This window comes from Camarhynchus parvulus, chromosome 9 (assembly GCF_901933205.1).
Source record: "Camarhynchus parvulus chromosome 9, STF_HiC, whole genome shotgun sequence".
In the NCBI taxonomy this organism is placed as follows: Eukaryota; Metazoa; Chordata; class Aves; order Passeriformes; family Thraupidae; genus Camarhynchus; species Camarhynchus parvulus.
This window is the reverse complement of record NC_044579.1, coordinates 4,719,323-4,746,339: the sequence shown is the minus strand read 5'-3', so window position 1 is coordinate 4,746,339 and position 27,017 is coordinate 4,719,323. Positions and strand designations below refer to the sequence as shown.

Genomic DNA, 27,017 nt, shown 5'->3' with positions numbered 1-27,017 from the left:
TGTTGTTGGATTTTTAGCATAGTATTTATTGAATAGTTTATTTTCTAGAGCCACTTGATGATAGAATTGTCTATGCACATTCAGCTCAGATGGTTATTCTGAATGAACAAGGATCAAAAAAAAAAAAACCCAAACCATGGACTGGATACATACATCCAGGGGAGATTCATTAATATATTAAGATAAAACAAAAAAAGATTCAGGCCTATCAAGTGGTATACTTTATTAGGAATAACTACATAGATAATCAGAGTACAGTTGTAGGCTGGAGCCCAAAAATGCCTTTTTTTTCCCCACATAAAAAAGTAAACTTTCATAAAAGCTTGTTTAGCAAAGCCAGAAGCAGTGTTATTTTAAACAGTTTATTTACATTGCTCAGATTGACACAAAGAGATATAAAAAACAGTGCAGTCTGACACATTCAAAAGCATCACTAGTTACATATAGATACAAGACAAAACACAGGTGGTTAAAAAGAAACCAGAAGTTGTGAACTCCTGCTAATACCAACAGTTGAACTGTTAATGAAATGCAGAAATTTACATATTTGGATAGTTTGTGAGAGTGCATTGCAGTGCAGGGTACAAACTGTTCAGAGATGACAGAAGTGAACATAGTTTTAAAGGAAGACATAAATACATGAGAAAGCCTAAAAGCCTTAGGAGTTGTACACTGAAATTGGACCCTGAAGTTCCAATGCCACACCAATAATCCTAAGCATTAAATAATGATTTGTTAACCAGGTATGGGGAATGTGTGGGGGTTTGTTTTTTTAACAACCCTACTAAAGAGGAGTGTAATTCTTTTCCTCAGACTTTCACTTCAAAGCAAGACAAAGAATTCAATCGATCATTTTTGGTGGTCAAAGCTCCTCATACCACTGTGTTCACAGTGGGGCTGCAGATCATAATCACAAAACTCAATTCTATTTAATTATAAACAACTACATTTATAAAATATCTGGAATAAGCAGCTGTACAACAGGTTAACTGTCATACTTGAAAGGTCAGGTACTTCATAATGTATCTCTATTTAAGAAATCCACAATTCAAACATTAGAGTGCTCTGCCAGTAGATGAAGTTAGGCAAGCATAAGAGTCATCCAAACTAGCAGTAAATTATGTGATCATCATCTTCATTTCAAGATCTGACAAACCAGTTTATTGCCTGGAGGGGACGATTTCCATAGAAGAAAATGTTTCAGTTATGCTGGTAAGGAAATAAATCTGTACAAGGGAATACTGTGTTTAAAATGAAGGCCACGTTACTTATTCCACTGATTGGCTGGTCTGCTTCCACACAACTAAACGCCCCTTGTGATTAACTTAGTGTCCTCTAACATTTTGCTAATCATGGCTAAGTGCTAATGACTAAGGTACCATAAATGTCAGTCACAGTCACTGCCCAGCCTCCAGCTGTCAGTCACTCCCACAGAGCAGAGTCTGCCCCACCTGCCTCACACCAAGTGGGTTGTGGACCGGCTTAATGTGTGACTCCTCTTTTCAAAGATCGAGGGAAGGCTGACCAAGGAAGGAGAAGGAACACCCTGTTGGACAAAAAAAAATGTTATTGATCATATATGAGCCAATCTCAATAGTTCAGCAGTCATTTCTCAACCTTCACATGTCATACAAGGAATGTGTGAGTGCAGAAGATCTCGAAGATTGGCAGCTTTTGAAATGAATGATTCAGCATTTCTAGAGTTTGAACTTAACACATTTTAAAAACTACAGAAGATAGATTTTTTTTTCCTTGTTACCAGCCTTGAGAGATTTGGAATGCAAAAACATGTTTTTGAAGAGTGGCTGTTAACAAGTATTAGTATACATCTTGCATCACTTTTTGCAGTAATAATCTCCCTCCAAAATGAAGGCAAGATACACTATGATAATCTCTTAGAGAAACAGAGCTCCCCCTCCAATCCTGCAACTTTCTGTATAATCATCAGCTCTGAGCCCCAAATGAGATGCTGAACACATGTCTCCTTGGCTGCAGGAGGCAACAGACATCCCAATGATTTGTCAGAGCTTGCTTTAGCTGTGCCTGGATGGGCACACACTAGGCAAGAAGCTGACTTTTCTGATGCTTGGAGAATAAGCTGCTTCTGAGACTTAATTACTGTGAAACCAACACATCAATATGTAGCACTAAAAGTAAACCTCTTTGGATTAGCCGAGATTTTATATTCTTTTCACATTAGACCTCAAGATATTTGCACAAGCAATCCTCTGTTGCTCTTAAACAGCCAGCCAAGCTTCTCAGCACATCAACAGGTCACGGTAGTTGGGCAGCTTGTGCACCTGCATGCTTCAAGAATCTTTTAAACAGAGATATTTTGGGCAAGTAAGGAAATACACACTTCACTACGAACAAGCCCTATACCTGTTTATGGCATGTCCTCCACTTGCAGTCATTGGCAATATCTGAAAATTTAACCCTAAACTCCTCTTCATAGAGCAGCTCTTATTAGGCTTGAGTATTTGATACCAGATTTTTTTTTATTTACAGATAGAGAATAAAAAATTAAAACCACAGATAAAATGAGCTGCTCAAGACTTCCTTGCAACCAAGTTATTAAAGTTCTCAGAACTCTGACCAGTGAGTTACATGGCCTGAAAAAGTGAGGAATTCAACTGTATATCAACTAAAAAACCCCACATTTAAAAGTTTGTGAAAAAATGAGTTTGCACCCAGAACCAGAACCACATGTGAGTGCTGTGCATTAGTGGATGTTAAAGAACAATCCTGTGCATTAGAGGATGTTAAAGAAGAACCCAACAGCACCGTGAAGCCCTTTGTGCATTAGAGCTGTATCATGCTCTCTTAGCTTACAGCACTCAGGATTTCTTGCTCACTTCAGTCAGGATCTGATGCACAGAATTTCCCAGCACCACGCTGGTTATCACCTCCAGCATCAGCACACGTGGCAGTAACAACAGGGAAAGCACATGGTCTGTCCAAGGCATGACCATTTAAGCTTTCCAAGTTGGAAGAGGCTTTTGCTTCTAGAGCATTTGGAAGATGACTATTTGGAGAGCCAGGACACAGCACAGGTCGAGGCTTGGAGCTCTGAGAGCTCCAATCACCAGAACTGGAGCGATGGACATTAACAGCACATTTGGCAGATCCACTTAGGCTGCACGTGGAAGAGGAACGAGCAATCTACAATTAGGAGGGATTTAAGAGTTAGTTCAAACAAGACAAAAACCCCAAGTATCCAAACTTTATTGATATTTTTACTCTATGGTTTTTTTCTGCACCAAAAAATTTCTACACAAATGTAGGCCAAGATTTAATTTAAATAAAACCATATGTCTGAATAACAGCTTTGACTCTTAATGGACTCAGACAGGTTTCCTGCAGTTTTAGTTTCCTATCAACAACTGCACTGGTATTCCAACTTGAGGGGCTGGAATCCAAACCTCTTTTCCCCTCAACCTTATAATTGAACCAAAAAGGCTTTATGCAAGTTCAGTGGTGTGTGGCATTGGTTAAAAAATCACAACACATCATCTGCTGCCAAGCTGCAGCTTATTACCACAGGTGCAAGAGGTCTGGAAAGAATCTGAAACAGGAACATGGTTTTGCAAGTTTCTAAGATTTTGTGGAAAACAAGTATTTTGGCTGGGGTAGATATGCACAAAATGAAAAGTACGTGACTTTCAAGTTCATGAGAAATGAGGTACAGTGCTGTACCAAACTGAAGACAATTAGAATGCAAAAGCAATTGTTGCCATAATCATAATAGAAGGAAGAAAATCTCTCTACAGAAAACTAGGCTATAGCCCCATTGGTAGATGATTTTTTTTTATTTCCTCTAAAGCAAGGGAGTCTGCTGTGATACTTCCTCCCTTACTGCTTCGTATTTTCTCATGTGGGAGAGCAGGGCTATATCTTTATGTTGTACAATTTAATGGCCACTCAAACATAGTGAATTACCTCAATATTGAAGTACTGACACATAAGTCAGTAATAGAAAGATGAAAAGGATTCCCTTTCCTTGGCCTTCTGTCCCACATACTACAGACTAGACAGTAGGTGTTTACTCATCAAATTTACTCAAACACTATAATAAAAAGCAAAGATAAAAAGATTCCTCCAAATCTAGTCTGCTTTACTAGGCTGTATTAGGAAATTGAGTTTGCCTAATGTAGCAGGAGAAAGCTGGAGAAAGCTGTAACAGGCAGCCAGGCATAGCTGAGGAGTTGCAATATGTAGAACAATATTTTATTTTACCAAGTTTTCTTAAACATTTACGAGGAGATAATTCCCTTGTTGTTTACAAACTTGCAGGCTGCAGCATCTATGTTTCTCTACCCTTCCTTCCCAGTTTGTTTCACAGGATGTCTGTCATCTCACTACTCTGACTGAAACATTCACCATACCATCCAGGGTTGTACACCACATTTCTACTTCGTGTTCAAAATCAAAAGCACGAACCAATACAAGACTTGTGTTGAAAGTTTCTCACTCTCTCAGAAGAGGGAACATTCCATCCTGAGCAAAAAAGATTGGTGAGGTTTTTCAACTTAAATGTGTAAGTCAACCCCCAGTTTCTAGTGCATCAAGATTTTTCTGCATTTTCAGGAAGCAAGGCTTCTCATTCAGCTCTTGAAAATATCTCTGTGAAAGCAGTTAGAAATATTTTTCCCCACTGTGGATGTTGGAATTGCTAAAGTGAGAGCAGCAGCAGCCATGAAAGGAGCGTGATGTTGAGAAGGCACCTCCCCTGGGGGCACAGCTCACTCACCGCCAGGGAGGAGGTGCTGGTCAGGCGGCTGCCGATGAAACTCTCGCTGGAGCTGGGGCTCCGCCCTTCCGTGGCGCTGTGAGACATCAGAGCCCTGCGCAGGGCTCGCTTGGGTGTTTTGGAGAACGAAAAGGCTCTTGTGACCTGAGGAGGTTGGCAAGTGGTTAAACACTGACTAAAAACAGGCTGTAATAACTGCTATTATACAGGCTACCATTCTGAAAATCTCTGGGATGTGTATCAAGTGCCGGTGGTTGGATCACAACCAGCCAAACACCCACACCTAAAGTGATCTGACTTTTACAGGCTTCCCATCATCCTTGCTCTTCTCATTCTGTCCAAATATGAGGACAACACAGGAGGGAGAGAGGAGGGCAGAGATTCAGGGAGAATCTCCCCACATCCCTCAGTCCTGCAGAGTCAGGCCTCCCCTCCTTTTTTAAGTTGCTTCTCAAATTTGCATTATATTTAAAAGACTCAAAGTATTAAACAGCATAAGTTCCATAACTGACTGAAAAATGACTACATAATATTTATGACTGTAATACTCAAGACTATATATATAGATATTCCAAAACCTTAAACACCCCTCACCTTCTTTCTTTAAGGAGATTATATTTAAGAGTTTTAGTTCAGATTAAGTTTTTCCTGTCACTACTGTAAATACTACAAACCACCTGAAAGAGGAATCCCAGCACAATTCTCTGGATAAAAAGCACTATCTTACCTTTTTTGATGTTTTCTTTATTGCCCTGGATGCTCTGCTTAAAGTACTGTCCATATCTTTAGTATTTACTTCAACTGAATCAGGATCAGCAACATAAATGAGATTTTCCTGTAGACAAGAATAGTCTTATTATTAGTCAAATATCAGCACTTGCCAAAACATAGTTTTCTAGTGCATTAGGTCAGATTTAGAGGGTTTAATAGCCACATTCCATATTTAACTCTTTACACAGTCCAGCAGCTCTTTGTTTTCAAGCCATTCTGTTAGATCAACAGCTGGTGCAATCAGTTTGTGAAACCACTTCATCAGTACTTTCACATTCAGTTTGTCTGATTCAGTTTCAAGTCCAGGGCTGACCAAATTAAAGGCAGTAGTTCTGAGGCATCCCCAGGGAGTTTCCAAGATAAACATTGCTTTATTCCACTGACACATCTAGCACATTTCTGAAGTGAAATCTTGAGAGCTCCAGCTGTCAAACATTAAGACTAAAGCCTTTCAGCTTAAGTGCAATACATGTTGTAGAATAGCCACAAGTTTTTGGGGTTTTTTCATGCCTCATTCTTAAACTCCAGCATTGCAAAGTAATCTCTGGCTACCTACTTAAAAAACCTGGGGGCAGAGGGGGCACACATGGGAGTGGGAAGTTGCTGGGATGATTCTTGCTGTTTGTTGTCTGCATTTTGAGAGAACACATTTTACACTTAAAAAAATCTCAGAAGGACTCCAGTCAGCAGCTTTATGGCCTAAGGAAGAGTAGTCAAAGCCTTTGCTGCCACCAGGTGGCAAAGTCAATGTTATCTCCATTCACATGATGCTCTAGAAGTATAAAACCAGGCAAAAGTGCTTTAATTGAAGCTCAATTTGACATTTAAATAAGCAAGAAAGAAGTATTATATAGTTGGTACAGAAATTGTAACTAATGGGATTCAGCAAAGTAGGTTACAATTTGTCAGTATGTGATTGAGTGTCTTGGGGCAAGAGGGAACAATATATTTATTACACAAAGGTTTAATTTCTATTAAAAATCCAAGTTATTTGTCACAGAAAATACTGAAGACAGGCAACGCACAGACTAAAGAAAATTAACACTTCCACATCAGCACTTTTCATACTCAGTACCTGGAAGGGAAACCACAAAGCCCAAGTCTCTTATTCCTAAGTCCCTAGACCCCAAGACACACAAAATAAAACTAAGATGCTGTTTTCATGACTTAGTTACCTCTCCTGTAACAAGCATGCCTTTAAAAATCACAAGCAAATATTTTACTGTAAGAATACACTGCAGAACATAAAGCATTTCTGGTTTACACCAAGTAGCTTCAGCCGTATGTATTGCACGTATTTTCAGCAAATTGAGATGACTGATATGCATAGACTTTTACATAATTAAAACATCAGCTGAAAGCCTCTTGCTGTAATTGGAGAGGATCTACTCCTCAGATTAGTGGTTTTTTGCCTATAGAAAGCCCACACGCTGAATTTCTAGAAATGTGACAAGGCCAGTGCCTCCTTTATTTCACTGTTTTTTTATTTCCTTGTTTTAAGCTGTCTCTGGGAGTAAGATGCTTCATGTCTCTTGCATTATAGTGGAGATAAGGTGTAGAGCAAAGAACTCAAACTAACACAGAGTTAATCCAACACAAATGATCAACAACACTGGGAATGTAAATTCAAAGATAGCTGTGAAAGAAGCAAGCTGAATACAATTCTTGTTAGAACTACAGGGCAGAGTTGAATCATACCCTTTCCCCATCACAAATTAATTATAAATAATTTTTGATTTTTAAGCACTACTTAGCTTCTGCACAAACTAACTTTCAGGCTGTTTCCTTTTCTACCTTTTAACATTCACTTGCAGGCACGTTAGCACAAATGTTTTCTGCTCTACTTTACTTCAGGCATGTCCACTATTAACTTCTTTAGTTTCAGGTACTTAAAGCCAAAAAGAGAGAAAAGTCTCAATCAGCAGCATGCTTCCAAAGTACTTACTGCATCTGCTTTACAAATAGTGTTGGCCACGTGCCGACACAGCATCTTCAGCCAGTCCTCCTTGCAAGGGTCTTCAGTTGTCATCTGGAAACTGAGCAGCTTGTTGTTGAGTTCTGTAGGTGGCCTCACAACTAAGGCAAAAGCTTTCTGGCAATCTACATTTTGTTTTTAAAAAAAAGCAAGGAGTTAATAAAAAGAATAATATTTTTTTCATATAATTCAGAGGGAACTAGAGACAACATGATTTGGTGTGATGATTTTGTCTTTATTTACACACTAGCTCTTGTATCACTTGCAAGAGCAGAGTTGTGTCCACAGCCATCATCAAGAGGCTGCAATCAGCTGTTCAGGCAATAGCTGAACAACCAAATAATCTGCAGAGCAGTCAGCCTCACCTACCCTCTCTGCCATTTCTCTTCTTAATTGGGTTTCTATGTTCAGGTGCTTCAGAGTACATAAAGCAGAACACATGATGTGCATATCATCACTTACAGTGAAACACCAGATCTTGCCAGGATAGAAATCTGGAAACTGATGTGACTAGATTCTTTATAAGTCACTATCAATGCTGGAGCAGTATGACAAAGCAGACAGAAATTAAGTCATCTTTTAAGATGCCAAGCACAGCTTCTCCTGAGCATTATCACCATCACCAGTTAGAAGAAAATTTGGTTTCACACCAACAGCACTTTTCTCTGGCCAGTCTAATGCTCTGGGCTGAAGTTTGAGGTTTGGTTTTTATTTTGTAAATCCAGAGCTGTCAAGTGTTTAACTCTGTTTATTTCACATTGCCAATTGGTTGGCTTATGCTAATGCCATCAGTTCTGCCAAATTCAGCATCCTGCAGCAATTCTCAAAAAGCCAAAAGGGCATCAGTACAAGGAATTCTCAACTCATACAGATTCAAACAGAAGCTTTTACTAAAATCACACACCTAACATACCATACAATAAATACACCTTAGCATTCCATCCCACAACAGCAGAGCTTCCTCCTTCACACCTTGACACATGGTTTAATTAGCTACCACAGCATTCAAAACACACAGACCTTCTGTCTCCCTGATGTCCAAGACTTTCTTGATCTGGGAGAGAGGCATGAGAACAACATGCTTGAGAGATGCAGGAGGCCTTGTGTGGCCATGGGGACTCTTGAAAGCTCCAATAACTTTATGTCGTTTCCTCGCAATCTGCGGTTAAATAGAATAGAAAGGGTCAGTTGGAGGAACTCTTGCCATTGTTTCCTTTCCTTTCTATATTTTTTACCTTTTTTGGCTGTTACACCAGGCACAGAAAATCTTGCTACTCTACCACATAAATCTTAAAGGAATTCACTTATCTCTCTATTCACTGCCTACAGCCCAAGTGGCCCAACAATATTTGTTACTTGGCATCAAAACACTCAGCTGTGTTTTGATGAATTTTGAAAAATACAATAAATTTTTTTAAATACCTAGAGAGGAAGTAATTTTGCATTACAGACCTCAGTTCTACCCTGCATAACAAATGAGAGTCCTTTGAAATCTACCACAAGGTAGTCTAGGTTTAAACAGAAAAGACAACATCTATATGCATGAACCAACGTAAGGTGTGTTATGTCCTCGAAATATCATTTGGTGTTGCTTATGCATGCAGCCATTGAGCAGGCTCTGCATAAAAACATGTAAGGTGTTTGTGTGCTAAAGTAATGCATCTTGTTGTTTGTCTCTTGTCCAAGAGACAAGCCAAGAAGCTTTATTAAAAGTGGCTTTATTTTCCTTTTCATCCTTTATGAGAAGAGATGAAACTGAGTCAACTCAACAGGGAGAGTTCATCTCTAGTCACAAGAACAGGCTTTTCTCTCCAAGTGCTGCTAAGGACAGCACGAGTTTTGAATTATTTTAGAGTTGGACTTCTATGAAGACAGTGTTCTTCACTGCTGAAGACAGCAACAACTACTTTATGAAAGTGTCCTTTATAAATTCAGTTCTTCCACATTAGTCTCCAAAACCCAGTCAGATTATTCTTCCCAACATATTTTTGGTTTAAGGCATGTATTACAACTTTGGTTTTTTGGTAGCCTAAGAACAGACAGGTCTGCCAAGGCCCACTATTCACCTCCAATTTATAAAACTAAACTTTAAAAGGAAAACCAACCTGATGAGCCAAAGACTCCAGCACTTTTTCATCCATTGGTGCTACTCAAAGTGCTAGTCAGATAAACTTTTTTTTAACATATTAAGCTGCTTTTATGTTTTTACTCTGGCTGCAAGGCATAAAAGGCTACATTAACACCTCTCAGCCATGAGAGGCTTATACAGTAGTTAATGGAAAAGAAACATCAGCAGGTGTTGACCTATCAGCAATCTGTGACTTAGAATTCTCCCTCAAAAGATCTTAAATTCTACTAATTTATATTCACATGTAGTGTCAAGCCTTTTACAATTCAGTTCATGAGATGTGCTGGTATAGTCACCTTACCTCTAGGCAATCATTGAACAGAAAGAGTGTGACCTGCTCTCCCCTGTCACAGATGTCATCCCCAAGTGCTACAGTTTCCAGACGCTGCACCAAGCTGCGGTGGGAGGACAGGAGATTGGCCTAAATGACAAAAGCAAAAAGCTCATTAAGCATTTAGTTCAAGGGCTGGATTACTGCTTGCTTACAGCTTAACACTGGCAATCTGTTTAAACCAGCACCGTTGCATTGTAGCCTCACACATTTTTGCAAAGGGAACAAAGTACTGCAGGCATTTAAGAGATCTGCAGCTTTGGAGAAATTACTTACTGGACATCCATCCACTTCATAGACAACATCAAAGAACTGCCTTTGTGCCTCTGTTTTTCTTTTGTCTTCATTAATGTGTCTAAGGAAAGCATAATATAGTAACCTTCAATAGCAAGCAACAGTAAATGGATGCACTGCATTTAAGACATACAAAAAGAGTAAAGCTAAACATTCAGGGAGCAAATTTACACAGCAGCACTTGCCACATTTGCCTGAAGAAATAACCAAACACCACATGAAATCACATAGGAAACTTCAGCTCTAGAATACTATTCTTGTCACGTTACCAGCACTTGACACACCAGTCAATTAAAAATAGAATTCCCCTCCCCTGCCCTGCAACATTTTGAACCAGAGACTGACACAAGTCCCTTCTTTACAGCCTGCATTTTGTCTCCCCCAAATCAGGACCGCAGCTCACCAAGGAGCAGATCCAAGAATAATTACAATTTTAAAGTTGTTGTTAAAACAGGACAAACATTTACCCAATTAATGCAGGAGTTCTTGTTGCTGGAGACATACGCCACACTTCAAAAGAGGTGAGACTTACAATCTAAACAACTTCAGCTTTCAGCTAATTAACTCATGGAACAATGCCAAGAAGAGCTAATACAGGACCAGAAGAAAAACTAGTCTCCCACCAAAAGTCTGTCCTTTCAGTAGATATAATGCATAGAAGTAAGATTTAGAGATAAAAAGCCCAGTTCTTCCATTTCAGAGGGGAAAGATAGAAATAAGAGCTGAAACAGAAGAGAGGATTGGGGACAGCCCCTGCTGAGGCAGGGGGTCAGCAGAGGTTCAGGTACAAGTGCGGGGAAATGTCAGACCCCTTCAGAGCTCTGGCACAGAACACCAAAGTGACAACAGCAGCCAAAAGGAGGCTGAAGAACACCTACAGTTATGTTTACTTACTGTTCCTTGTGGCAACATAACACTGACAATTTAGGAGGAACAGAGGGATGTAACTGCAGTATGTTTAACAGTATGTTCCATAGAATCAACATGACTTACGTCATCACCTCCTTTAATGATTCAATAGCTCTCTCTAGAGTTATTTTATCTGGGTTCTCTTCTGCTGTATGTTTCTTAATATCTACAATTAAAAAAAATAAAGAAATAAAAACTCCATGCATATTACAAGTGCCTGAAAAGAAACATGAAAAACTCAAACTTAAACTGAGTTAAGATAAGCTGACTGAAGACATCAGATCTACCCTGGAGTCCAAGTAGCACTGATTAAGTGGGGAAGAGAAGCTGTCCAGACATCTCATTAATAAATAAAAACCACATACAATACAGAAACCAAACCCTTAAACTATTAAAAAAAATTAAATTGAGGTGCAGAGACAAGCACAGAAGTCTTTTTCCACCTGAAGCAAAGGGTGATGTGGATTTTTTATTATCTTTATTAACAAAAGCATTATTACAGCAAGTGGTTGATACCAGGTGGAACACATGAAATTGTGAGCCTTGTCAATATGAATTGCTCTCTAGTTTATGTTAGTTTCATTTGAATCTCAATTATATTCTTGTTTGAAGAGACAGAATTGTCAGTGCAAACTGTTCCTCTATCTGTATCCTGCATACAAATGTATGCACAAGTGGAATTTCAACAGAATTTATGCTTTCTTCAGTAGTGGGTCTTACTGACTGCCAGGAATCATGGTTAACTCACATAATCAGGCTTATTTTAGATGAGAAAAGCTGTTTCTAATGATTACAAAAGGTAGACATCATCTTGTGGCTTTAACATTTTCACAGACAAACTAATAAAAATTACATCTCTAGGTTACCATTCAGTAGTAGGGCAACACTGGGCAGCCTTTGAACAGGACGGATAAGGAGCTCAGCGAGGCTTTGGCGGCCACATTCAGGTTTAGCTTGATTTATCTGGGGAAAAGGAAATAACCTTTTATTTTTTTTTACACACATACACAAGTAAAGCACAAGATCAGAGAAAAATTCCCTTCCTTGAAATTAACATTGCTATACAAGTGTGAGAATTGTTTACCACAGTCATGTTTTTAACAGAGCATGTTAAAAACCACATTCTATTCAAAAAGAACACAGTGATTTACATTCTCAGAATATCTAGTTTAAAGGGTCCATATCAATCCTTCAGCTCTTATTCCAGCTGCTAATGTGGAGTGAGACTGAGGTTGACCTGTTCTCTTATTTGTTCCCCATCTTTTAGATATCAATACTTGGATGTAATTCCTAGTTCCTCAGAAAACAAAAGCTGAAACTGTCAGTGTTTGACACTTGACTATTTTGATATAGGACTTAAAGCTACACTGCACTATTAACAGTACACACATATCTGAAGAGATCAAGAGTCTTAAGGTTCATCTTCCAAAAACTTTCTTTGAAGATCATCTTCCTGTTAGATCTCCATTGTTAGGCTCCTATTCATTAGTCACAAGAATGGTGAGAAATTCTACCTCCCTGGAGCTTCACAGCTGCCCAAGGAAAGTTAAAAGCTGTTTCAGAAATACAAGTCTCACAGGGAGGGGACCAGTCAAAGCAGCAGCTCCAGTTATCTTTACAGAAAAGAGAAGACATGTATTTGGAAGGAACTTTTTTCCAGCAACAAATGCATATAATCAAACCACCTTGAAAGCTGTTTAACAGAGAAGGAACTCAAGACTTTTTCTGAAAGGGTCTTATGAGGAGCTTGAGGGACTGAAGTTCAAATCCTTCCTATTTCTGTCTCACCAAGAGGTGTTTGCATTTCTTCAAGCTCTCAAAATTTCACATTCTTCCATCTACTGCATTCAGTAGAACATGGTAACAGCCCCCATGTTCTACTCACAGAGTTAGTTCTGCAGACACTTACCTTTAGGAAGGCATGAAACCTTGGTTTCTGCTTTTCACATCTTGTAATCGTCTCCTTGCTCATTTCAAAGAAATTCACAAACGGAGGGTATGTTTTCAACAAATCTTTTGACTGAAAGAAACAACTGTTATGGCTCTGCTTTACATATTATGTATCCTTGTACATATGTTCATATGCCCTGAGCCATACAAAGCTGCTCAAAGGCACATTGCAATAAAGAATAATAAAAAATGTGCTGTAAACCCGTACGTGTTCTCAGAACAAGTTAAGACATTTTTGCATGCCAGATGCCCCAGATTGATGCTGCTGATTAAACTCAGGCTGCTCCCACCAGCATCAAGCAAACATGACAATCTTAAAAGTTGCTGAGCAGCTCGAGTGGGAGGCAGGTTGTCACCTAGCAAGAGGCTTTTGGTGAGAATTTTGGGAATTTCAGACAGGTACTTTCACCAGTTACTGTGATCACCTTTTAAACCACCAGAAGCAACACCTTAGATTGAAAACTTTCGAATGACAAGGACTATTTGTCTCAAAATCATCAGATTAGCAAAATAATCACAAGATACCTAGCAACCTGTTTATGGTAAAATACTCTGCAGTCCCAGACTTAGCCTTCCTGCTCTACACAGGACTCCTTATACACTTACATGTTTCAAGTCTTGAAGAAAGAACATAAGTTTCTGAAAAGTTATTTTGTTAGTTCTTTACTGTTGAACAGAGGCAGCAGATGGCTAAGGGGCTGGGAAGTGGCTTTTAATGTCTGAGTAAAAAGCATGTCTGTAGCATTGGAAATTACAGTTCTCAAACTGTAGCTATTTGTAGTTTTAAGCCTTCGTACCTGTGAATAGACATACACACTAAAACTTGACATGGATTGTATCACCTAACTCAACTAAAAAGTTTAAATAAAAAAGACCATGATACAAGTTGAAGCTCTTTCTCAGCAGTGCTTCGCTTGTGTTTGCTAGCTCCTAGAAGTGGATTGTTCGTAAGGCAAGATAATAGTTGTAAGCATAAAGAAAGAAACAGGAACTTACATATTTGAGAATGATGTCACCAATACTTTTGCTTTCAGTCCAGTTTATCATGAGATCTTCCAGGTCTTCCTAGAATGCATGCAGGGATGGGGGGAGAAAACAAGCTGAACATAAAGTGCATAAAGCTATTAAATGGGATCACTATTTTGCCAAACACATATCATTAGGTGTGGTTTTGTGCTGACAAAACAGGCAATCCTAAAAGCTGTACAACTTCACATTCAGCCCCTCCAGCCTGCTGAGGGCTGAAAACAAGAGATGCCTGGCTTACTGAATATGTATATATAGCTGAAAATCAGTGCAAGTACAGCTCAGCAGCATGTCAGGACTAGCCAACTCTGCAGCAAGATGACACTGCTGCATCCAACACAATCCACAACACATCCCAAAGGAATACTGAGAAAGGATACACAGAAGTCAGTTGAACCATTTCTAATTAAGACTGCATAACTTATCTAGGACTTGAGTCTATAAGACAGGATTGAAATAGAACTAGGATAGATTCCACTTACTTGCTACACCAGGGTGTCAAGGAAAGTGAGACCAAGCCTGTTAAGCCTATATGAGCTTGATAAGGATCAAGCTCAATCACCATCAGATACTAAGAGGGACAGAAGGGCACAGCTGAAGGTTCAGGATTCACCTTCAGTGAAAAGGATTTATCACTAATATTGGTTTGTTGCTGCCACTGCTCATATCTTTATAATGCCAAAGATGAAGGAAAACACAACAACTACATCAAAGCAACTCTCTGCTGCAAGTGACTTCAATTTGCCACACGGACACACAGCTCTACTTTCATCTCTGTCTCAGTGGGCACACATCAATAGCTGGTGTGATTAACCAGACTGGACCCCACTTGTTGGAAAGAAAACAACAAAACCTCTACAAACAAATCACCAAGCTGCAGGTACCCTGCAAGTCTCTCTACTTTAAAAGCCTACAGAGAAATTCTGCAGGAATAGGCAGATGCCACTATTTGAAAGAGTGTATCAGCACCAGGAAGAGTTTATACCTATCGAGCAGACTCAACAGAAAACATGCAGCAAAGATTCAAAGTGCCTATGAAAGCTTCCCCTGCAGGGGAGAAGGTGCAGCTTGCCTTGATTTTAGTGTGCACATCAAGAATATCTGGAATGCTGCCAAATATGGTCTTGATCTCTTCCTGTGCAAGGATTGGTCCCCCAAGTTGTCCTTCCTTCTCCAAAGGAACTTGAAACAACTGATGAATTAAGAAAAAAATGTTAATGTCCTCCCAGCTGCCAACAATGTGTTAGAAATAGTTATGAAAGCAACAGTATTTTCCTTCTGGATCATAATTTCCTGCAGTCACAATCTTGAGCAAGAGTGGGTTTTGGAGAGTGGTTTGAAGATACAAACACTTAGTTTGATACATCTCCACAGCATAACCTCCTCTTATTTCTTTCTACTCACATCTTGGCTCATTCTTTAAGTAGATAATCAGCTGCAATAGAAATAAACCTTCAAGAAATTAAGCTCTTCCTGTAAGTTGTTTGCTATTCTGCTCTTCTTGGGATAATTTAAAAAAAAAAGATTTTTCCCCTCTCCCATCTCTCTTTATTCACTAATATCTAAAATATTACTCAAGAAGATCTTATTTTCCTGACACTGCCAATTTCCATATATATTGCAATACCACTGCAGATCCCAGATTAGAAATTGTATTTTCCAACCTGAACCTGAGTATTTGTATATGTCAGTAAAATTACATGAAACTGTTTATATTGTCATTTTCCTATGAAGCTTTGATGCACCCAAGCCCTCAAAAGCCTGGAGATCACAGATTGAAAATATTGATATAAACATTGGCTATCTTATTACATTTGACCTGGACTGGCTTTAAACCCGTCTTACCTGAATAATTGTTGTCAGAATATCAACATAGTTACTTTCTGTCTGATACAATTCTTTTGCAACCTGCCATCTTGCAGACTGCTTGAGAGGAAGAGGAGTGGAGTTTTTGGAAGGTCTTGCACAGGATTTTGGTGTTTCTGATGAAGAGATATTTCCAAAAGGAAATAGAGCTTTATTACAATAGAGTCCCTAAAAAAAGCTCACCCTCAAAGACAAAAGAAAATCTTCAGAATTTTTAAGTGAAGATAAGTATGGGTTTTTTTTTTAAAGGCTATATTCTAGAGTTATCAGGGCTCTTGCAAGAAAATGGCTCTCTTTATTACAGCCTACTTATGGAACAACAGTAATACATTATTCCTCAAAATTAGACTGAAACTAATAAGCCATTTATGGGCAGGTCAATGACTTGACCCTATTATTAGTTCCTTATTTAGCAGGAAGCAAGGATTAGGTGCTGAACATTACTTATTTATATATTGGTACAAAAGTGCTTTTCTACTTCCACTTTGCCATGTAAACAATTATCTCTCAGCTGCCTGCCATCCTTGCATTAAGTGTGTAGCTCAAAACCATTTACTAAAATCAGCCCTTCCACATACCACTTACATTTCATCCCATAGAGGGAAGGAGAAAGGCTCAAAAAAGTAATTTCTCTTAAAGCTAAAGCCAAGGTGGACCTGAAACAATTCATGAGTTTTAAATATTTGCTCATGTATTGTATCTCAGAGACTTATGTCATTTCTTATATATCAGAGCTAACTACTGCCATAATTAACAATGAAATAAGTACCTTACCTGTTGTTTCCAAAACAGCAAGTTTTGAGACTGACTGCTGCTGTTGGATTAGAAGAAAATTCCCTACCATGGGTAACAAAAGCACTAGCATTACCTAAGAAGGCTGATCTTCCCTGAATTCCTTCTGAAGTATCACTTACAGGTTGTGCCTCTTTGGGAGCTCTTATATGATTTGACTTTGCCTTTTTGAAGCAGTAGCAGCTCCAGATACCTCCTCTGTATGATGGAACCAGACCTTTTAAAAAACACTTGGGGTATCAGCTTTTAACTAACCCAAAATTTTGCAGTTCTTCTTTTCACAAGAACCATGTGCAGAGATATTTAAAACTCTGTCCATTCACTCAAAACCAAGTGATGATTTACATTCTTGTGAAGTTTTAGACATGACAGTTTGCTGGCACAAACAGTGTTGCCTCAACAGAACATTTCAAAGACCTCAGAGTGGGCCCTGCAGGAATTTTCCCCTTAACTCCTCTAGAAAAGAGTCTTTGTCCTCTTTCCTCTAAGTATCCTATGGAGATTGTTTTAGATGATTTACTGTAGACTATTTTGCTAATTTGCTGCAGACTTCCAGCAGAGTATTTCAAGCATTGTGGATTAACACTAACAGTACTCCTATTTATCACCTCCATTTCTATTCCTTCAGATTTGAACACGCTTACTGTGATGACAAGAGGCAGCTTGGCCTGTGTCTGAACTCTTCACTCCAACTTTTCCCTCCACACGTTGAAAAGGGAAAAGCCTGGAATTACATTGCAAATCTGTAGCAGAACCTGTAAGATTTCCCTACCACCACCATTTCCACTTGCACACAAGAGCTGCTAACCGCTAAGTGTGGCAGAATGGAAGGTTTTAGCTCTACCTCCATTGGCAGTGCTTGACTCTGGAGTGTTGGAAATATCCAGCAAGGAGCCAATGGAGAGGGAATGTTCAGCTGAGGGGCGTTTCCGAGGAGGGAACGGGGACATGTCTGTTTCCCTGGTCAGCTGGGCCAGAGTCTCTTTCAAGCGGCGCCGTTTGCGGTTGCTGTTGGGAGTGCTCAGGGACAGCAGTGACACTGACTTCTTGAAATCAGGACTCTCTGACTGCAGGGAAAGAAAATTTCATTCAGGGGGTTCATCCTCTGTGTCCACTTCAACTCAGTGAATCACAGAGATCCACACATAACACAGAAGGAAACTTCTTAGGGAAGCTGAGGCAAAAAGGGAAACAAAAAGCTTCACCCATCCTAAGAAAAAAACCACCAAGTTTTGTTTGGCTAAAAGTAAAATCTTTGGGAAGCAGAAAAAAAGTTTCTATTCCAAATTATTACTCTATGTATAAAATTTATAATGGATTACCTGGAACTTAAATGCTGCTTTAAAACATCTGATCTCTGGCCCCACACACACTATGTTGCATGCTAATTTTACCACCAAAATATGCTGTGCATTGTGTGAGTGTTCAACATACCTTCTCAAATAAATACATGGACTCTCCAGCTCTGGCATCCATTTGAATGCTTCCCCAAAACCACTAGGAAAAGGAAAAAAAAAAAAACCCACACATTATAAACACATTACAGAGATTCACCCAAAGTTAAAAATGTTCAAAATAACTATAATAGTTACACAGTTGGCATGGAAGATATTTTTTTCAGAATAAGAACACACAGTTCTACATAGCAGCATTCTTTAAAGAATTTTCAGCACTAACCTCTTGCTTTACAACATAAAGTTTTTTTAAAGGTTCAAATGGAAGATCTTTTACTGTACTTTCTTCAACCACCAAGTGTGTACACCTTTCATCACCAACTGGCAAATAATGTCCTCCTAGATTTAAAAAAAAAAAGGCAAACAATCAGGAAAGGATATTCTTGTTAGAAATTACTATCTCACTTAACAGTTCTGTGGCACCTATCGTTATAAACTCCATCCCATTCTTCCCAGAGGTTTTCATAAACAATCACCTTGCATTTCTGTCATTTCTTCCATGTTAGCTTTCTCATCGTCAGAGAATCCCAGGAAACTTAACATGCAATCCTGAAAGGGAGGAACCTTGAACTGATTTCTAAAATCATCATCAGCTGCACAGAAATTACTGAAAGAAAGAAAATGCACAAAAAAGTCCCTTAAGTGACTTATGTCAATATATTAAGCAGAAGTTCACAACATTTCAGGTGAACAGGATGCAAAGTGAAGGCTGAAGGAAAATAAACACCTACATTTCATTCCTTTTCTCCCATGCCTTATAAATCCACTCAGCTTTCACGATAGGAATACCAAGACTTACAGCAATCTACAAGACAGGAAAAGCATAAGTTGTAGCAAATATTTCCACTTAAATCTTTCCCACATCAAGAAAAAAGTGTAACCTTCCTTCTACTTTTCAAGACAGATACTGCAAAAAGTGCCTCTATTCCTTCAAAAGTCATATCCAACTGCAGCTCCCCAGAGTTAGAACGTATGAATTCAGTGACTAGGAAATCAGATCAACAGCTATTTTGACATTTCCTCAAAAGTGCACCATTTTGTTAGTCTGATATCCTTCATCACTCACAAAAACACAAAATCAAATCTCTGTTCCAGTGGAATATGGGATCTTTTTTCTGCTCTTGATACTTTGTATGAAGAAAAATACCCCATCCTGCTTTTATCAAAGAGAAAGTGACTATTTGAAAGGTAACTGCCATGTCTGTTTGAGAGATTGTACAGTTTTCCTACATTTTCTCCTTTGAGTCAGCAGAAAGGAGTATTTGAACAGAAAGTAGAGGACTTCTCTTCCAACTGCAAGATTATAAAAATAAACAAGGAAAACAAAAAAGCAACATCCTACCAACAATTCAAACCAGGCAGAGTCAAGAGGCATAGACATTGCTACATCATATTAAATAGTACAAAAATCTATAATCTGTTATTTACTTCTAAACTGAAGATAAGTATCCCAAGTGATTCCCTTTTAGAATCAGAAAAGAAAAAGCACACTCATATCTATTTATGCATAAAGGTATATTTGAATCCTCACCCATAACAAGTTTAAAATAATTTTTAGAAGACATGCACCAATTAAGGAATGAAGTTTTTTACAAGTTACTTCAAAGTTTATTGTTTGGATAGACAGAAGCAGGCATTTTTTCATCATTGTCTTTACTACTGGTACCATCAATATTTAATCATTTTGGATCTTGTTATTTACTATACTTGTCTGTTTCAAATTTATGTTATTTAGATCTCCCACAGAGACAAAAACATGCCAAAGCTGAACACCAGACTGAGATGAATTCACCATTACAAGTTATTGCTGCTAGTACAAGAAAAAACAGCGGCTTCTGAGCTGAAGTATAAAGAACAAACACTCTACAAAAGCCACATTCCAAAGGTTTCTATGAAACACCAACTCAGGCTTACATACTCTGAATTTGTCTCCATGTGTTGAGTTTGCCACCAGATGAGTAACTTTTGAGCTAAAGTCCCTTCTAATAATTCCACCCATGTGATGAACCAAGGTCACAAGCTTAACCTGAAAAATGAAGATGAAAAGTTTTCAGTATCTTTTGAAGAGCAAGTTCAGTACAAAAGTGGTTTACAAAGCAAGTTATAGAAGGCTACATTAAATATCTAGAAATAGAAATACTCTGATCCGTTCTTAAAACAACTTGTTCACATCAACAGAAGATTCAGCTTATACATCAAAAGAGCTATTAAAATTTATTTTTATTTCAACATTTAATACAGCCTTGCTGTGTAGCCTGAAGACTGCATGCTTGCATCCAAGCTACCAGTACTCTCATAATCATCATACATAATGCCTTCACCTTTTCCCATGTGTTAGATTTGACATTTTCCTTGCTGATTTAGTCAACTGTAGATCAAACCTAACTAACCCCAACACCAGGCAAAGGCAGGTTTGGTTTGGGTTTGGTTTTCCCAGATGAAGATGTGGAGCCATATTGTTGATTCCCAGGTGTCCAGTAGGGAAATTAGATGGCAACTGCCTACTGAAATGGAAAAGCCATGTGCTAGAGTATCAGAGAGCAAAGGCCTGATAGCACAATATGACAAGATAACATGCCTGCAAATGCTCTCAACAGAGCTACAAGGATTTACTTGCTTATTCTACTACATGTACAAAAAAAGAGGACACCACTGGGTAAACATGTTCTTATCTAAACCTTCAACTTACAAACCTTTATGCCCTATTGAATTAGAGCAGTTTAATGTCACTCAACAAAAAAGTGACTAAAAACGACAAAGACAAAATGAACAAAGTTTTGTTCCCATCCTCAAATATCACTGCCTCTGGACTTGCAAAAAACCAAAAGAACCAATTCATTCTCCCCACACAAGCCTAAGCCGTGGTTAAATCCTATGGGTAATGGAACAGAAGAGTATCTTGAAAATATACATGGTTTAGCAATATACATGGCTTGACATGGTTTTACCAATCCAAAGAAGAATAAATTACTTACTAATTCATCTTTCTTTCTGAATCCTGTAAAGCACAGTACCAAGTTCAACATACTTGTACAGTACAGTGGACGGCAGGAGAAAGGTAAAGGCTGAAAACAAGAAAAAAGCTCACCAGTCAACAGCATGCAGCACCCATTAAAGTTTTAACATTACCTTTGATACATTACTGCTATTTCTAGTATTAAAAATGCATCAGACACTAGTCCAGGTCTGTGTATTCAGTTATACCTTAGCTCCAGGCCTGCTGATAAAGTAGCTAGAGCATCCCCAAGCCCTACAGGTAGCACTCCAGCCTTTTATTTCCTCCCTAGTCCATCTGCTCTACAATACAACTTTGGAAATATAAAGTGATTACTGGAGAATCATTTGTATGCTGCCTTTCCCAATGGCACAATCCCAACTGGTGATCAACAACTCCCACAACTACAGCAGCAGTTGTAGCCTTACCCCTGTCTGCCTGCACTCTCTCACTACATGCGAGATTCTAACACAGCACTAGAAACCTGCTTGTCTCAAAATTCTCTTGCTAGGAATGTTTATAACTGATTGGAAGAGCAAGAGAGATTTTACTGTGAACTCTCAGAACTCACTGCAGTGGGGAGCTACCCATGTGATTTCAGCAGGAAGCACACACCTCTCCTTTCTGTGCACAGTGCAGCACGACCGGCGGCCCGATGACTCTGCAGTCTGCCTTGCAGAGGTTGCTAAAGATGGGAGCTTGGAAGTCTGACACAACGAAGATCGTCTCAAACTCGGGGCAATCAGAATCTCCAAGCTCTTCTATTGTGTCTGTCTTTATGTAGGGCACCTTAATTTCCTTGATGCACAGGGGTAAAAGGGAAAGCGTTACTCAGGTAACATACTTGCACATGTGTAAAACTCAACTGATGTTTATTTTGGACCATTAGGAAAATGTATGATTCATATTTCAGAGACAGAGTTAGGATTTTAAAAGCTGAATGCAATGCACCGTTCTCTAGCATAAGAATAGCTATGAACTGCTGCATGCTTTAAGACTGAATGTCAAACTAATTCCTGCTTTTGAAGAATCAGAATTCTGGTTGCTTAAGCAGTTTATGTATCAGTTCACACCAATAATGTAGCACTGGAAGGAGCTAGATAGAAAAAATACCCTAAGCTCAAAAGATAAATGAAATTTCAGACTGTCAGAACAGCTTAGGGTATTGTTAGATGCTACTAAAAAGAGGCATCCAGTTTGCAACAGCAAGCTCCATGCTACAGAACAGAAATAGGTTTTGTTCATTGCTTGCACTTTTTAACCACTTTTTTAAGTGGTTAAAAAAATTTGTCCATTTCATTTTCAAACACTATTTCCAAACTTTATCTCTTATGCCTTTCACATCAAGAAATGGAAAAACATTTCTTGCACTTCAGTTTGAATGCAGCTTTCAATTGAAAGAGAAGTCCATTCACAATTACAAAGCCAGTTCATAGCACAAACTTATGTGTGACTGAACACAAGCATGCAGTTGGATGTCCCCATGGATATTCTGATGCCCCTGTTAGAAAACACCACTAGAAAAGAGCTACAAGTATTACTCCATATTTTTTAAAAAGTGCTAATTTGATGAGCTGTGACACCATCAGAACCATTAGCATATATTATGACCATTATGCCCAATTAATCCAAATTAAAGCGTGTGCACATTTCAGTCCCAGTGAAGTGTAACATGCTGCATGCAATTACATGTGCTGAATTGCATGACATACCATATGAATAATACTTTTTATTAGTTTTTCTTCTGATTTATCAGGGCTACTTTCCTTTATCTTTATAACAGGAACTTCCATTATCTTAATGGTCTGTGGAAGAGGAGAACTTTAGTACAGAAGCAAATTGGTTACTACAAGTCTGAAGGCATAACCTTCAGTGACTGTTTTATCTCAGGCCCACATACCTCCAAGGCTTTCAGAAGCTCCTCACGTTTGCCTGCTTCCTGAACCAAAACCACTCTTGTTTCTATTTGAGGCATTTCTTCTGCTCAGAGAAAAGCAAGGATAATATTTGTATTTTAGCAGAAAAATCTATGTTATATCTAAATCAAGCAATAATATACAGAAGAATACAGGCAGGCAGTAGCCTTTCAGAATTCCTTATCAGGAGCAATCCTGAAAATAAATGTTACGTTAAGAAGTGTCCTTTAATTAAGGCATACCAAATTGACTTTGAGCCAAAACTTTCAAGTATGAGGTGAAACAAGAATCTGCAATTCATTACCAGTCAAAACAAAAATGTAAATCAAGGGGTAGGGAGGAGGAAAGACAACAAGCAAATGAAAACCCCCAAAAATTACAGGCTTAATGCTTCTAGCAGAATTAGATACCAAGATCTGCTAGAAAATGGACAGCTGGTATCTTTTCTAGTTTCTGTATTCCTGCTGACAAGGTTCATTACTTTCTTGGTAACTGAGCAGTTACCAGGAATATCAGAACTGAAACTAGATGCCTTGTTCTTTTTTTCCATGCATTAATAAGCCTTCAAAATATGAGGAGGAAGAACAAGTGTTGCCTCCATAGCATTTACATCAACAGACCACCAGCAGATTTTGGCTACTACCTTGGAGGAAAGCATTGGTGGTTGTTTTTTAATTTTAAGATTTGTTCTTGAATTAATTTTGGGCTTAAAACTTTTAATCTCTTAATCTCTCTACGTAATACCTATTAATCTGTCCACCTGTACATAACAGAGCAGCTGCAGTTTCCAAAACACTGGTGTCAAAATGTCACCTGGGGTGATTTATTCCACAGAAGAGACATCAAATGGAACTGACAGCTTTCTGTACAACAGCCAGAAAATTCATTCAATTTGGGCTGTAACCCCAAATGTTCTTAATGAAAGGATTCCAGATCAACACCCTTTTCCCTACTCTGTGTACTTTCTGGAGCTCAAAGTACTTTTGGTTTTTCAAAACTACTAAATACCAACAAAGTAATCAGTCATTGCAAAAACCAAGCAGTCTTAAAATAAACTTCCCCCATTACCTTCAACATCCAGAAGAGTTGCACAGAATACATTCTCTTTGGAGGTTTCTATAATTTTTGAATCAAGAACAGAAGAATCAGCCAAGAGGCTCCTCCCAGTTTCAGACACCAGAGTACTGCTGTCAGCCATGATTATGCTTTGTTTCTTTCTTCAACAGCTGCAAGGTGCAGGGGGAAACTCAGTTACAGGTGCAAAAAGCTCATTCATATGAGTCCTATGACCAAGGCTGTCAGAAGTGACTTCAGAAAACAAAACATTTGGGCTCTTACTGAACTCCCACTCACACTCATAGAGCATCAAGAGTAACACAGCTGATAGAAAAGACTGACAACAAAGCTGTTACAGAAATGGTTCTGTAATTCATCTGCACAGAGGGAACTTCAGCTCTGAGCACAGGCAAGCATGAACTCAAATGCTCATTTAAAAAAGCTGAACCACAAAGCACCGAACCAGAACCACTTGTTTCTTTCAGTGACAAACTATTTATAAGCTACAGCTGAGACTAAAATTAGCATTGTTGATTTGAAACATTAGCAGAATAATTAGGGTAAGCATAACATCTTGCTAAAATCTGACTTATCAGGTGAACTCCCTAGAGATACTGTGATTAGAAATGAGCACCCAGAGAGTAGAGCCAGGACTATTTACTCTTAGAAAAATTAAAATGCTTGAGAGTCTCTGCAAAGCTGATATGCACATGTATGTCTAGCTGTATGGTCTGGTCTACTGTCCTGCATTAACTATGACAGAGTAGAAGACATCCTCAGATAAAGAGGCCTTCTCTCCTCTCAAACACCATGGATCTGTGCTCTCCCTGCCCATCAGCCTTGTCACCTACAGGAAAGGCAGAACCCTCAACCCTCTGATTTTCTGGGAGCTACCTACCCAAATCCTGCAGCACAAAGACTGTTCTCAGTCAGACACGTGCCCAACACCCAGCCCATTCTCTGTGCCACAGGAGGCAGGCAGGGTGAGTTCCTGTGACTCATCCCACACCCAGGTTTCAGTGTTTGCACAGGGAGATCAGGAGTTACCCAGAGCAGCAACTACAGCTGGGCTGCTGTTGGATAATAACCCTTTGCAGCACATGAACTGAAATTGTTCTTGTGACTGCATGTGCCCTTTGGAAACAGCAACTGCTCAAATAATGCACTAGAGCATTGCCTGAAAGAGAACTCTTGAGGCAGCAAAACCCCTAGAGAGCAGCACATACTATTTTTCAAATTGGGTAATGACCATCCCATTACACAGCAAAGTACGTCAGAAGACAAAAAGCAATGGGTACTTTGGCATACCAGCAATACAGAAAATAATTTATCTTCCAGAGATCACATCTGGGACTCGTGGAAAGGATTCAAATCTTCATAATACACAAGTTCCTCATACAGTGATGAGCAGTAACCAACACCACAAATCTATCATTATTCTAGACATATTCAGCTCCCAGATTTGCCACCTTAGTTTCAATTTCCAGGTCACACAGAGCTGTGCAGATCCATGGAGCTGAGTTTCCTCCACATATGTCCCAGCCACCCACCTCATCTTTCTCAGAGCAAGAGGAGAGAGTGACCTCAATCATGAAGAGTCTTTTGGGAATCTCCTGACCAGAATGTTACAATGTCACCACCAGGAGCTGTAGTACAGTTACCAATCTCTTTGGCAGTGGTGGAGGGAAATATAATCTTGGCAGATTCAAACCATATTGTTAATAATGATTACCACAAGGACAATTACAATGTAAATTCAGAGGAAAACAAACCCTCCAGTTAGAGGCACAACTAAACTTAAATCCTAGAGATTATTTCCTAGAAGTCTGAGACATCAGTACAGTTATTATTATTCCAAGTAAAATGTACTCACAAAGAACTTCATTTTGAAGAAGCCCAGACTTTGGTCTGGCATTGATTTTCTTTATGGATTTTTATAATTTAGTTGTTTCTGAGGTTCCATCCAGGGTGTGTTTAAAAATATTCCTTGTTTTAATAATCATATAATAATAACAATATTTGTCACTAAACTTACAGACTGATAGTGCCAGGATGCAGAGGAGAACAAACAGCACGCACAGACACGAACACAACAGTTTTCCCTCACATAAAGAGCAAAAAGTCAGAACACCATCACTACAGGCTTCAGGCAGAGCCAATACCCCACAGCATCACACTCAGAAATGACCTCCCAATGATTTGTGGAAAGGCTGAAGGACACAAACCACAATAGGTTTGGTAAATCAAGGACAGTAAACACCTCCCACGCTTCCATGTCCCTCCCGAGGAACCACCCAGGCGGGCTCCCGAGCGCTCTGCAGGGAAGTGGCCCAGGCCAGGCCAGGCCAGGCCGAGGTTGCCGCCGCCGCCGCCGCCGCCTCACGAGCCAGCAGGTGCCGCCGGGTCCAGGCTCCGCCCTGCCCAAGGAGCGCGGCCGGCGGCCTGAGGAGCCCCGGGGCAACGCCGGACCCGGAGCCCCTACAGGAGGCCGACACACCGACCCCGCGCCGGGCGGGCCGCCCGCACCCCCAACCCCGGTGCCCCCTCACCGCCGGTGCCACCCGCCGCCATCCGCCATCAGCGGCCGCCGCCAATTCAAAAAGCGAGCCGCCGCACTCACACCGCCGCCCATTGGCTGCCAGCCCCACCGCCCCGCTGTAAGCCGCCCCCTCATTCGCCACGGCCGCGAGATGCTCCGCCCACTTGCCCTTCCTTTTCGGCAGCGCTGCGCCCTTGTCCCTTTTGGATTGGTTGCTGCACCTGCCACTCAGGCGGAGCGCGCTCCCATTGGCTGTGAGATGTTT

General features: G+C 39.6%; 1 protein-coding gene across 9 annotated transcripts; it reads right to left on the bottom strand.

The window, feature by feature from the left end:
• On the bottom strand, positions 1-27,017 carry ECT2 (epithelial cell transforming 2). 9 transcript variants are annotated; one of them, XM_030954471.1, is made up of 25 exons: positions 26,974-27,017; positions 24,226-24,383; positions 23,142-23,221; positions 22,954-23,046; positions 21,857-22,039; positions 21,222-21,311; positions 20,165-20,272; positions 18,978-19,051; positions 18,723-18,853; positions 18,470-18,585; positions 18,227-18,289; positions 17,637-17,859; positions 15,980-16,116; positions 15,207-15,326; positions 14,105-14,173; positions 13,068-13,178; positions 12,025-12,121; positions 11,243-11,324; positions 10,232-10,310; positions 9,926-10,045; positions 8,517-8,655; positions 7,467-7,621; positions 5,478-5,585; positions 4,751-4,894; positions 1-1,546 (listed from the first exon to the last, which is right to left on the bottom strand). In XM_030954471.1, exons 2-25 carry the CDS (start codon positions 24,353-24,355, stop codon positions 1,457-1,459), a joined length of 2,742 nt encoding a protein of 913 aa, XP_030810331.1. In that variant the 5' UTR covers positions 24,356-24,383; positions 26,974-27,017; the 3' UTR covers positions 1-1,456. The 9 variants fall into 9 exon arrangements, with proteins under 9 accessions (XP_030810331.1, XP_030810329.1, XP_030810332.1 ...); XM_030954469.1 differs by lacking the exon at positions 26,974-27,017 and adding an exon at positions 26,763-26,852; XM_030954472.1 differs by lacking the exon at positions 26,974-27,017 and adding an exon at positions 26,834-26,851.